The sequence below is a fragment of the Camelus ferus genome, chromosome 9, assembly GCF_009834535.1.
Source record: "Camelus ferus isolate YT-003-E chromosome 9, BCGSAC_Cfer_1.0, whole genome shotgun sequence".
Classification (NCBI taxonomy): domain Eukaryota; kingdom Metazoa; phylum Chordata; class Mammalia; order Artiodactyla; family Camelidae; genus Camelus; species Camelus ferus.
The window spans coordinates 21,670,875-21,683,657 of record NC_045704.1 but is presented as its reverse complement, the minus strand read 5'-3'; the positions used below and the strand labels follow the sequence as shown (position 1 = coordinate 21,683,657).

Here is a 12,783-nt window from a genome sequence, read left to right as displayed (position 1 = left end):
AGCTAGTTTGGAGGGAGGCTGAGACCAGAAGGATGAGGGCCAGTGTGTGGGTACAGTTGGGTGCAGGGGTGAAAGATACTGGGGTTTTGGTGCCAAGAGGAAAGACTGGGAGGTGGGGTGGAGGTGGGACTGCTGGTGGGAAGGCCGCGTAGAAGGAATGCGCAGGGTGTGAGTGAATGGGGTGGCAGAGTTATGTATGTGGGTGCCCAGGTGGGGCAGGAATCTGCACGTGTTTTCAGGCTTTGCTCAAACAAGGGCGACAAGGCCCATTCCCCTTGGAGGACCCAGGGTTCCACCCTAGACCCTGGTTCCACCCAGAATCAGGCATCCCGGACCCAGAGAACCAAGGACCTTTTGCCTTCTCTAGGCTCTGCCTGCAGAGGGTGACTAATTGTGCCACCTCTCCAAGCTTGTTTCCCAGTTTCATGCTCCAGCGACAAAGCCAAATCCCTGGGCAACCTCAGCAGTGGCTTTTGTGCCCCTGTCCAGCACCTGAATGAGGGAGTTCCCTGTGCCAGGAGGTTGCTGGGTGGAGAAGGGTGAGTGGTGAGCTTCAGAATTCTAATCTGCACCAAGATTGAGAGGTGGGGTTTCTCCTCTGGAAATGTCCTCTGCTTCTCTCTCCCACCCATCTCTCCTGCCCCAGTCCTACCATCCTCTGTCAGCCTCGGTCCCTCTCCTCAGTGCTTCACTCCCATTTGCCGTGATTTGATTCAGGATTTTGGCATCCATCTCCATACACGAGATGAATCTGGAGTTGTCCTTTCCTTGCCATCCTCTGCTGGTTTTGGTCACGTGGCGGTGCGGGTTTCCTCAGTACGTCAAGGCGGTTTCCACTGCTGATCTATCACAGGTCCCCAGAGCACTCCAGAGAAGCATGCCACGTGTGTACACACAGCGTGCCTGTCACCTTGCAGGGCCTCAGAGCAAGTGCCTGACCCAGAGTCACTCTGCACAGGAGCTGCCACTGGGCTTCCCAGCTCTGGTCAGGATCTGCAACAGTTCCTACAGGATGGCAAATATTTGTTCCCCATTCTTCAGCAGATCTTGCCCATAAAATCATCCAGATCTGAATCAGCCTTTGGAAGGATAGATCTTAACTCTCTGTTTCTTCTCTTGTTATTGGCCTACTCAGATTTGCCATTTCTTTTTGCACCAGTTTTGATGTTTCAGATTTTCTACAAAAATTTTGATTGCATCTATCTTTTCATACCAGTGATTGTAAAGTTGTACCAAATTGGTCCCTTTGCAGTCCTGGTTTTATTTGCGCACTCTTTCCCCGCACCTTGATTATACATGTTAGGTTTGTCCCTCTTTGTTTACTTAGTATCTGGTTTTTGGTCTTGGTTCATTCCAATCTCCCCATCTATACGCTCAGCCTCTTTTCTGTTCCACCTCTCCTGGGCCATGCGAGCAGGAGGGCCTCACGCTTATCCGTGGCAGGGTCCTAGCAAACTGAGTGCCCATGGAGGTTTGGGGAAGGAAGAGGTTGTCATTCTGCCCATTCTTGCTTCCACACCTCTCTCTGGGATGATGACTCCTTCTTGGCCCAAACCCCCACACCCCCTAAATCTTGGTCACAGTTGTGTGTCAACTGGCGCTGCAAGTGAAGGTGACTTCTTGTGAGTCACAGGTGTGCACGCAAGCCCCCACCCCAGTGCCTTGGTGAAAGAGAGCCATCTGCCCATCTGTTCTTCCCCAAATGTTCATGGAAAGCCTGCTTGGTGTCAGACACAGTTCAAGGGGCTGGAGGCCCAATGGCGAACTAAACGGAAAAGACAGCTCAAAAGGGAGGCACTGAACAAGTAAACCAAGATCACAGCAAACTACCTGAAAAGCCATGAGGAAAAGAACAGGGTGCTGGGGGATATCAGACAGGACTTGAGGGTTACTCTAAGACTAGAGATGAGAAGAAACCTCAGGAGGTGACATTTATTTACTCACTCTGGTAGTATTTACTGAGCAAACAACTTTTTAAGTGCCAAATACTCTTCTAGTCAACAGGATATAAAAGTGATGAAGGCAGACAAGCACTCTGTCCTCCCAGAGCTTACAGTCTGGTGGGCAGAGGCAATGGGCAAGAAAACAAATAAACAAGATGATTTTTAGAGACACATGCTGTGAGGAAAATCAAAATATAGAGTGTAACCCTAGAGTAGTTTTGCACATTGAAACATCTAACCCAGGATGGGAAGTCAGATGAGGCTTCCTGGAAGATGGGTAGATGGAGGGAGTGGGGATGATGGCAGAGAGTGACTGAGAGAGGAGAGAATTTTAAATGGGGAGTCCAGAGGGCCTCTCTTAAAGGGTGGCTCCTGAAGGAACGCAAGAGGCAGCGAAGGAAAGGCATTGGCAGGGCTTCCAGGCAAAAGGAAACAGCTAGGGTAACTCCTGAGGAGGGTGGAGAACAGCACGGGGCCAGTGTGCCTAAGAAGAGACAGAGACAGAGAAAGGGCTTTGAGGATCAGCATAAAAAGTTGGATTCCATTCCTGATACCAGTGGTCGCCTTGGAACTGTGGTGCACGGCATGCAGACGTCACACGCCTCGACTGGGACACGCCTTCGCACAGCCGCCTCTGTGACGTCACTGGGCACAGTGACGCCACAGCAAGAAATACCGGTCTTGCAGTAACAACGCGCCGGGTGCCGGGGCGGCCGGGCCATGAAATCTTAGGAGGCCATGTCGAAACGCGACATCGTCCTCACCAATGTCACCGTTGTCCAGCTACTGCGACAGCCATGCCCGGGTGAGGGAGGCGGCGGAGTGACCCCGGGGACGGTTAGAAGGGCGGTCGGGGACCACCTGTCCCCAGATGCGCGCCCCGCCGGCGAGCGTGCGCACCAGTGGTATCCTCCCGCCAGGAGCCGGGCAGGAGGCGCGGGGCGGGCAGCCGCCGGCCAGCCCGCCGGGACTCTTCCCCCTGGAGCCCCTGCCCCTCGCTCCCTCCTGCTTCACCCTCCTTACCACCCGGTTTGGGGCAAAATGTTCTCTGTGGAATTGGTGGAGGGGACCGGGACCCCGCCCCGAGGGCGGGCTTTGCGAGGAAGGATAGAAGCCGGGGCGGGACGGAGATTGGAGCCAGGTTTACTAGGAGGCACCTCTGAGGACAGTCTCCGGGCGGTGAAGAACCTCGGGAGCGAGATTTCACATAAAATGCTGCTGCTGGGTAGCAGCGCGAATGGGTCGCTTGAGGGCTGGTAGACTTTGTCCTCTCTGGATTGCACACAGCGAGGACGCTTGCGCCCAGGGCCGCGCCGAGCTCTTTACAGGTATGCGTTCAATGAAACCTCGCAGGCCAGCGTTTAGTGTTCCCATTTTACAGAGCGGCCACCAGAGGTAAGAGGACACAAAGCATGTCCCTGGGTCTCAGCGCGGGAATAGTGGAGCTGGGACTCGGAGTCCCTGCTCTCAGCCACAGGGCAGCCCTGCCTCCCCCTGCCAGAGGTGCGCACACACACTCCTGCCAGACAAACCCAAGCCTTCGGCGGCCTCAGTGGCGGCAGGCAGGCGAGGCAGGTGGGAAGTCTACGCACCGCAGGGGTGGGCGTGCTTGGGCTCGGTCAGGGCTCCAGAGTCCGGGAGGTTCCGGAAGCCGCAGCAGCAGGCAGGTTAACGGTTGTGGGTCTTGAATCCCCTCCCTGCTCATCACTGGCTCAGTGGCCTCGGGCCTCGGTTTCCCCTCTGTAAAGTAGGTTTATAGGGCATGCCTCAGAGGATTCAGTGAGCTGATGCAGGTGAAGAGCTCTCAGCACAGCACCTAGACAGTGGTGGCACCCAGGAAATGGGAGCATCACTATAATTGGTAGAGAGCACGCCTGCACCCGTGTTTCACCAACCAGGTGATGCTTCATCACTGAAGCTCCTCTGGGCCCTTCCTTCCCAGAGCAGCAGCTCTCCTCCAGCCCCCGTACCCTACCCTGGAGCAGAGGGGAGAAGGGAGGCTGGGGGAAGTCAAGAGAGGAGGACCACCTGAGTTTCCTTTTGAAAAGTCACTGAGGGCTCAGATCCCCACTCTTAACCCATAGAGACAGATCACCCCTTTTCATAATAGCAGAAACAGAACCCCAAGGAATACATTCTTAAGGTCACCAGTAACCACAAGGTTGCTACCACCAATAAAAACTAATACTTTTGTGAACCTATAGTGTCACTGGAAACACTCACAGCCCAGCCTCAGGCCACAAGGCCTGTGGCAGCCTGGAGAGGTCAGGGAAAGAGACAGGCCAGCTGACAACCAGCTCCTAACCCCACTCCCTCCCAGATGCCGATTCTGGTGCCAAACACGACTCCTACCTTCACTCTCCAGCCTCTCTCCAACCCTTCCCTCTCCTTTTCTTCAGGAATACTCCTAATGTCAGGCTTTCTCCTTTCTATTAAAATCAGCACCATCTGGGCCTTGAAATCTCACTGAGTCCTCACTGTAGCCCCCAGGTGGAGGGTTGGATGTGACACCAGGAAATAGGCCAGAGAGGTTCATTAACTTGCCCACAACCACACAGCTGGCAGGTGGCTGAGCTGGGGTGGACACCCAGGCCTGATCCCCAGCTTGAAACCCTCTTGCCAGCCAGGCCCCCTGACTGCGGTCTCCACCACATCTCTCCTCCTCTCTTCAAGCCCTCATCTGTAGCCCAGGTAGCATAGCTTCAAGCACAGGTGGTTTTCAACGCAGGATGGAAGGGGAAGTGTGTGTCTGGAGAGGCAGAGGCTGATACGGGTTTCCATTTTTTATGACAGACCTGCTCCCTACACTTTGTAAAGGTAAGAATCACCTGGAGTGCTTGTTAGAAACAGGATTCCTGGGCCTCAGTACAGACCCACTGAGCCAGATTCCCTAGAAAGAGGCCTCCCTGGTGATTCTTACCAGAACAGCTTGGGAACCACTAGGCTAGATCAATTATCAGACAAGTCTGGGAACTGATCTTTGAAATACTAATGTATATGGAATGCTTCCTAGACTCCATCATAAGATTACATATATTACCTCATTTAACCCTCACAGTGACCCTCTGGGAGCACTATTATCACCTCCATTTTACAGAGGAGGAAACTGAGGCACAGAGCAGTTGTTAAAATACATACCCAGTGAGTTGGGATCTCCAGGGAAGAGGCCCTGGCATTGATATTTTAAAGCAAGCCCACCCCCTGCTCATTCTATGGATGAGGTAGGTACAGGACACACTGGGCTAGATGGTTGGCCACTAGGGCCAGGAGCCAGCAACAGGTTCTAGGAGGCAAAGATGGTTCATTCTGTCACTGTGATGATGGTACAGCTCGTGGCCTCTCTCCCCCACTCCCAACAGTGACCAGAGCACCACCCCCACCTGAGCCCAGGGTTGAGGCAGAGCCCCAGCCCCAGCTCCAGCCCCAGCCCGAGCCCCAGCCCCAGCAAATCAAGGAGGAAATTCCACCTCTTCCACCTAAGAAGGTTTCTGTGGCTCGGAAGCTGACCGTCGGCATCAATGGGTGAGTTGTCCCTGGCCCCTGAGCCATTCCTGAAGCTTTAGGGCCCAGCCTCTTGTCCATTACTGACTAGGGCATCTCCACATTTCTCACCAGTGCTTTCACCCCGCGCATCTGAGAGAAACACGGGAAAAGGTAGACAGGGCTCCACCCTCCGCTCACATTCTGGTGGGAAGACAGCAAATAAGGAACATGACAGCTCGGTGATGAGCAGTATGGAACTCAGGGGTATAGGCAGACCGGAGAGGGCAGTGCTAGCTGGGGAGTCAGGCAAGGCCTCTGGGAGGGGACACTGGAGTGAGGCCTGAGTGACAGCTGTGCAGCAAGCAATGGCTCTGGGGTGTAGGTGGCAGCTCCAGTGTTCTAAGGACAGGCAGGAAGTCAGCATGGCTGGTGTGGCACAAGCAAGGCAGAAGCGGGGAGGGCGGTGGAGAGCCAGCAGGGCCCTGGTAGGCCACAGTAAGAGTCTGGATCTGATTTTACTGACAGAGAGCTGTGGAGGTTTTCAGGCCAAGAGATTTAATCTGACCTGAAGTTCTACACGACCCATCAAGCTAAAAGGTCATGAATAGGGGTGGAGAATGGACAGAGAGAGGAAGCACAAAAAACACTGACAAGGCTGGCAAGGCCACCTGGGCAGGATGACAGTGGCCCATGCAGAGCTCGTTGCCTTCTTCCCTCAGACTGAGAAATTCCACCCAGTCCCATTGAATGGGCCTCCTTTCCATTACCCTCTTCTCTTCTGTCCTCCCCTCTGCCTGCTGGCTGAGAGTTCTGAGGACAACCCCCACAACCCTTGTCCCTGGACAGATTTGGACGCATTGGCCGCCTGGTGCTGCGTGCCTGCATGGAGAAGGGCGTTAAGGTGGTCGCAGTGAATGACCCATTCATTGACCCAGAATACATGGTGAGCAGCAGACAAAGGGTGGGATGGGGAAGAGTGGGACCTGGGTGGGGAGCAGGTTCAGGGGAGCTCTGTGGAAGGCTCCCAGCTGCAATGTGGAACTTTCACCAAGGTGGGGACTACCTGGGGATGCTCATTTCCCCCCCACCCCCAAGACTAGGAGCCATTCTGTCTCCTGCAGGTGTACATGTTTAAGTATGACTCCACCCACGGCCAATACAAGGGGAGTGTGGAATACAGGAATGGACAGCTGGTCGTGGATAACAATGAAATCAGTGTCTTCCAGAGGTAAGGGTGCTGTCTGATGCAAGCCTGTAACGTACTGCCGCAGGGGGTGTCAGGATGACCGGAATGGGATTCCAGCCTTTCACGTGGGCTTCATAACCCCCCTAAATTGTGTGCACACACCTCTGGGTACTGGTTTGGAAAAGGGGCCTCAGAGAAGTTCCTGATCCCTAGAATTGTTAAGATGCACTAATCTAGAAAAATGCCCCAGTGTACTCAAAATGCTTCAACACACACGTGCATGTTTTCTCACAGGCATATCAACTCCACTTGTCTAAAATTCAACTCCTGATTATCTTTCAACCCTTAAATCTATTCACCTCCCTGCCCAGGAAACGGCATTGCTATCCAGCCAGCTCCTTCTACTCGGTTCCCATGGAGCAGCCACAGAGGCCTTTTAAAACATCAACTGGGTCTGGTTACTCCCCTGTTTAAATTCTCCAGTGGCCTCCCACAAATAAACCCCAGCTGCTGACGGGGCCCCCCACGAACCACATGCCCCATTCCCCAGCCTCTCCATGTTACCTCAGCCACACTGGCCATCAACCTCCTGGGACCCTGCACCAACACCTCTTTTTAGGACTCACTCGACATTGTTCTCACTGAAAAACTCCTCCTTCATTTAAAGATATGTTTAGAATCTGTAAGTTAAAAGCAATAACATTAGATGTTTAATATGCTTCAAATAGGAACATTTTCATGATACCAAAAAAATGTATAAAAGGGGAAATCGTAACCTGACTTTATCTTTCCAATGTATATCCGCCACTGCTGGCTCTGTGGCTGCCTCCGATCTTACGCACGCTCGCACACATGTGCTCGGGAGCTTTCTCCAGCCCCAGGCGAGATCTGCTGCCGTCCCAGCACTACTCCCAGCAGGTCCACCCTCCGCCCCATTACTTGTTTGTGGCGAGCTGGTCAGGTATGGGTGGAGGCAGGGTCTGGAGAGTCAGTGAGAACGGGAGAAACTGCTGGACCCAAATCTGAAATCACGACTCCAAAAACAATGCCAAGTTCCAGCACAGCAGTCACTACTCAGACATACTATGTCCTTTGCTTCCTCAGCCTGGGCACCAGCATTCCTGCCACCCAGGGCATTCTCCCCACTCTGCCCCATCCCTACACAGCTTCCCTCAGAGTGTGCCCCTCTCAGGTGCTGCCTTCTTTGGGGACTGCAGCGGTCCCTTGCCCCTCTCCCCCACAGGATGCAGGTGTCCTCCAGGCAGTCAGCACAAGCTGCACTGTGTGTGTACTTTACCCTGCTCCACTCTTTCTAGTCAGGTGACCCTGGGCAAGGGAATGAACTTCCCTGAGCCTCGGGTTCCTCGTGTACTGGATGAGGATGCTGGCGATACTGACCACAACCGTGGCAGGGAGCAGGGCTGGAGGTATGTGGGGAGCACCAGGAAGGACATTTTCCCACAAGGCCGAGCCTCCTGGCAGGGAGGGCCCTGTCAGTTTGCGGCACCAGTGTTGCTCTGGCACCCGCAAGGTGCAGGCTTGCCTCTGGGTAGACTCAGCACTTCCTTGATGAATGAAGAGAATCCTCCAAACAGGCCCCGGCAGGAGGCCAGGGCCCCTGACAGCCCAGGGGAAGGGGCTGGGGCCTCCTGGGGCTGACTCTTTGCCCCATGCCCGCTCAACTGCTACAGAGGAACCTGCTGAAAAGCCTTCCCCCTACTTGGAAGGCAGGAAATGGGATGCATCAGAGAAGAGCTAGTTGGGTCAGATGATGAAAACTGGGACCTGAGAGCAGACGAACAGGGAGTGAGAAGAACCATGTGTGGTGGCCCAGGGAGAAGAGAGGGGGCTGCTCATGCATAGGCCTTGGGGCCAGCCCACCTGCGCACCCAGCCCACTCTGCCTCCTCCTCTCCACCTCTGCCCTGGCTCCTCTGAAAAATGCCAATGTTAACAATACTAACTCCTCAGGTCATCAAGGTCAAATGAGTTCAATACAGGTAAAGCACTTAGAACGTGGGCACACGGCAGGTGTTCAGTAACATGTGCAGGATGGCTAATGAAAAAAAAAAAAAAAAAAAACTCCAGAAGTAGTGATTGAACCCCTCTGGAGGGAGCAGACCCAGCCCTGCTGCCATGGAGTGGTCCAGAAGATGAGACAGACACTAACAAATAGTCACAAAAGCAAATATTGCAGTTGTGCTAAACCCTGTGAGGGAAAAAGCCAGTACACAGTTTATTCACTTATTGTTCATTTGCTAAAGCCAAGTGGAAAACAGCAATACTAGATGTTTAATATGTTTCAGGATTTTTTTTTTTTTTTGCAGGCGTAGGTAGTGAGGTTGGTTTGTTTGTTTACTTATTTATTTACTTTCTCCATGGAGGTCTTGGGGATTGAACCCAGGACCTCGTGCATGCTCAGCATGCACTCTACCACTGAGCGATACCCTCCCTTCAATATGTCTCAAACACAAACATTTGATATCAAGTAAAAATGTTTATTTCTAAAACAGGAAACAGCAAACCTCCTTCACCTTTCCAGTATAAACCACTGGCCACTGCTGGCCCAAGGGCTTCCTCAAGGCTTCAGTCTCCCTGAGTGTACCATTCTCTGGGTGTGGAGTCTGTCTTCAGGGACTCACCCGGCCTCTGGCAGCAGGACCCCTGTTGTAGGAGCTGGGCAGTAAAGACAAGAGGGGCTAGGAGGGCTATGATGAGGCCGCCAGGAGCGGCAGGGCGGGCCTCGCCCTCCCGTGGTCTGCATTCTGGGCAGCATATGTAGAAAGGGCCTGACCTGGCTGGGAGTAGTCAAGATGGTTCCCTGGGTAGGGTTGAGGCCTGAGCTGGGGAGGTGGCAGCTTGTACCCAGGCATAGCTGGAGTGGTACAGCCAAGAAAAGAGAAGTGACCTAGCAAAGGGGTTGTGATGAAAGGCAAGACCCGCAGGGCTGAACCCATCTGGGGTAGCTAGGTGTGTGTGGGGGGCAGGGGACAGACGGCGAGGAAGGAAGGTGTCAGCCTTTCAAATGACTATGAAAGCCACGGACTATGAAGGCAAGGCCCTGCAGGGGAGAGACTGACCACGGCGCTGCCACCTCTCCACAGCAAGCAGCCCAAAGATATCCCCTGGAAGTCTGTCGGGAGCCCCTTTGTGGTGGAGGCCACAGGCGTGTACCTGTCCTTAGAGGAAACTTCAGTAAGTGGGGGAGACGTGCCCAGGGCTGGTTGGGGGGTGTGGCACTGGAAGCACCTCATGACGCCTGTGCTCCTTCCCTAGCCCCACATCGAGGCAGGTGCCCTCCGTGTGGTCATCTGTGCACCCTCTCCGGATGCACCCATGTTTGTCATGGGGGTGAACGAAAAGGACTATAACCCAGGCTCCATGAAAATTGTCAGGTAATGGGCAGCAGCATTCTGCAGTGTGTGGGTGGTGCCCGGAGGACAGGCCAGCCTGCGCTGGGGAATGGTCTGATTCATCCTTCCCACTCCCACTCCCAATCGGCCCCTGGTGCTTTTTGCACATCAGTCCACTTCTCCTTCTCAAAGTCTTAACAGCCATCTTGTTAACACTGCCCAAAAACCATCTGCTAGAAATGCAGGACTTCTGGAGAACACGCTTGGGGAGCTTCCCCCAGCTGCAGTGCTTCCTTCAGTCTGCAGGCATCCCCAGTGATCCCTCATCCCCATCCCAACTTTTCACAAAACCAAGCCTGAGTGCAAACCCTGAAAGCCAGGTAGCAGGGAGGGGTGGCCCTATGACTTGCCTCACAGTGCAATCGCACATCTGGGCTGTTTCAGCAACGCATCCTGCACCACCAACTGCCTGGCACCCCTCGCCAAGGTCATCCACGAGCGATTTGGGATTGTGGAAGGGCTGATGGTGAGTTGGGGCAAGGTGGGCAGAAGGGGTGGCTGGGAAACTGTACCTCTTCTTCCCAGGACTTGGTATGTGGAGTTAATAGGGAGACACTGGTTTGGGGAGGAGAGGTCCACCAGTGATGAAGTCTTTTAAAACTCTGTGCAACTCACAAAAGCTGGACCCTGCCTGCATGTGCCCCTCCTGACTGGTGGTGGTGGCCCTGCCAACCTCCACCCCTGGGTCACCACCCTGGGCCTGGGAAAGAGGCATAGGAGCTTAGGAGCCAGAAGGCCTCACCTCGGCTCTCTTCTTCCTCAAGACCACAGTCCATTCCTACACTGCCACCCAGAAGACAGTGGATGGTCCATTGAAGAAGGCCTGGCGAGATGGGCGAGGCGCCCACCAGAACATCATCCCAGCCTCCACAGGGGCTGCCAAGGCTGTGGGCAATGTCATCCCAGACCTCAAAGGGTAGGAGGGCACAAGGGTGCAACCAGGGTAGGGGACATACCCCAGGAGGACTGGACGGGCCCCTAATCCTTGAGGTGTCTACTGAGGGGAAAGCAGAGACAAAGGCAGATGATGGAGAATTCCCTGGGTTCTGATTCCCACCCCTGATGTGGGATTCTCCAGGAAGCTGACAGGAATGGCATTCAGAGTGCCAACCCCAGATGTGTCTGTTGTGGACCTGACCTGTCGCCTGGCCCAGCCTACCCAGTACTCAGCCATCAAGGAGGCCATAAAAGAAGCAGCCAAAGGGCCCATGGATGGCATCCTTGCCTACACTGAGGATGAGGTAGGGGCTAAGGCGAGGGGACCCTGGAAGGAGACCTCTGGGGAGGGAGCGTGATTTTCCACTTGCCAAGGAACTGCAGGGCTGGGAAGGTCAGATCTCCCTGCCTCGGGGTCTTCACAATTGCTGCCCCTTTGGCCTGGAAAGCTTCTCCCCAGGTGGCCACATAGTCTTCCCTCCCCTCCTCCAAGTCGCTACTTCAGCCTCGCACCTCAGAGAGATGTTCTTTTTGTGGCCCTTCTCCTTATCTGAAACATCATTTCTGAGTCACTGTTGGCCCTGCTAGCATGTGCACTCTGAGAAAGAAGGGACTTCGGGACTCTCTTTTCACTTCTGTAGCTCCAGCTGTCTTCCTAGGGCCTGGCACACATCAGGTGCTCAATGCAAGCTTAGTGACAAGGGCTCCCACTTGTCAGTACTTGCTCGGGGCAGGCCATGGCCAGAAGCCCTCCCTGTGAGGAATGGATGTCACCATCCCTTTGCTCCCAGTAGTGCCATCTCTGTATGTCCACCTTGGTGCTGTCTCCGTTTCAGGTCCTGAAGGTCCACCCTCACACAGCTGCTAGGTTCTCTTCAAGAAATCAGATCACATCAACCCCACTGCTTAAAACCTTCCTGTGGCCCTCCCACCATGCTAGGGCCAAACCCCCAGGGCCTCTGTGCTGAGCTCCCTCCAGCTTAGACTATGCTGAAGGCTGGAGTTGACGAGATCCTCCCAGCCAACCAGAGCCAGACTCACTGCCTCTTCTCAGGGAGGGCCTCCTTGCTGACCCATTCCAAGTGCATTATTCCCAGGAAGTGATCTCCATTGGTGGAGCATCAGAGGCTGTTTGTGGTCTGTGCCCCTTGGCCAGTGCCCGCCGCCCTACCCCGCCCCCTGCAAATCCCCTGTGTCTTCCTCATACCCTGTCCCCTAGAACCTGGACACAGTCGGGCTCTATTACATACTATAGATAAATGGATAGACATTGTGCCCAAGAGTCAGAGCTTGAGCTCCCGGAGGTCCTTGCTCTGTAACTCACTATTATCTTTGAAATTCTGACCCCCAGGTCGTGTCCACGGACTTTATTGGCGATACCCATTCGTCTATCTTCGATGCTAAGGCCGGCATCGCGCTCAACGACAACTTCGTCAAGCTCATTTCCTGGTAAGGGGAAATGAAGAGATCAGAGGACACTGGGGGAGACTAGGGGGTCAGGAGGCATCCCCTGACCCCCCTCCCTCCCTCCCCAGGTACGACAACGAATATGGCTACAGTCATCGGGTGGTGGACCTCCTCCGCTACATGTTCAACCGAGACAAGTGAAGCGGGCTGGACCGCCTCTGCTACCCTATGCTCCCGGGCCAGAACCTGTCCCTCCTGTCCCTGCCCTCAGCTGCCCCTGCTTCCCCCCAGAAAGGTGGGCGTCCCGCGCGAGGGGCCTGCGCCGCTAGGCCAACGGTGAAATAAAAACCCAGAGTGCTCACAGTTGCGCCCCGTGTCTCTGCGCCGCACTTGCTCGCTCGACCCGCGCGTTCGGC

The 12,783-nt window shown here is 54.5% G+C and overlaps 1 protein-coding gene across 3 annotated transcripts; it reads left to right on the top strand.

Annotated features, from left to right (window-relative positions):
• Nucleotides 1-2,521: 2,521 nt before the first annotated feature.
• On the top strand, nucleotides 2,522-12,728 carry GAPDHS (glyceraldehyde-3-phosphate dehydrogenase, spermatogenic). 3 transcript variants are annotated; one of them, XM_006184401.3, is made up of 11 exons: nucleotides 2,522-2,748; nucleotides 5,303-5,465; nucleotides 6,273-6,369; nucleotides 6,548-6,654; nucleotides 9,716-9,806; nucleotides 9,888-10,006; nucleotides 10,409-10,490; nucleotides 10,789-10,940; nucleotides 11,103-11,265; nucleotides 12,312-12,409; nucleotides 12,496-12,704. In XM_006184401.3, exons 1-11 carry the CDS (start codon nucleotides 2,682-2,684, stop codon nucleotides 12,566-12,568), a joined length of 1,212 nt encoding a protein of 403 aa, XP_006184463.1. In that variant the 5' UTR covers nucleotides 2,522-2,681; the 3' UTR covers nucleotides 12,569-12,704. The 3 variants fall into 3 exon arrangements, with proteins under 3 accessions (XP_006184463.1, XP_032343989.1, XP_032343990.1); XM_032488098.1 differs by lacking the exon at nucleotides 2,522-2,748 and adding an exon at nucleotides 3,104-3,271; XM_032488099.1 differs by lacking the exons at nucleotides 2,522-2,748; nucleotides 11,103-11,265 and adding an exon at nucleotides 3,104-3,271 and having other exon boundaries at nucleotides 12,496-12,728.
• Nucleotides 12,729-12,783: the final 55 nt, after the last annotated feature.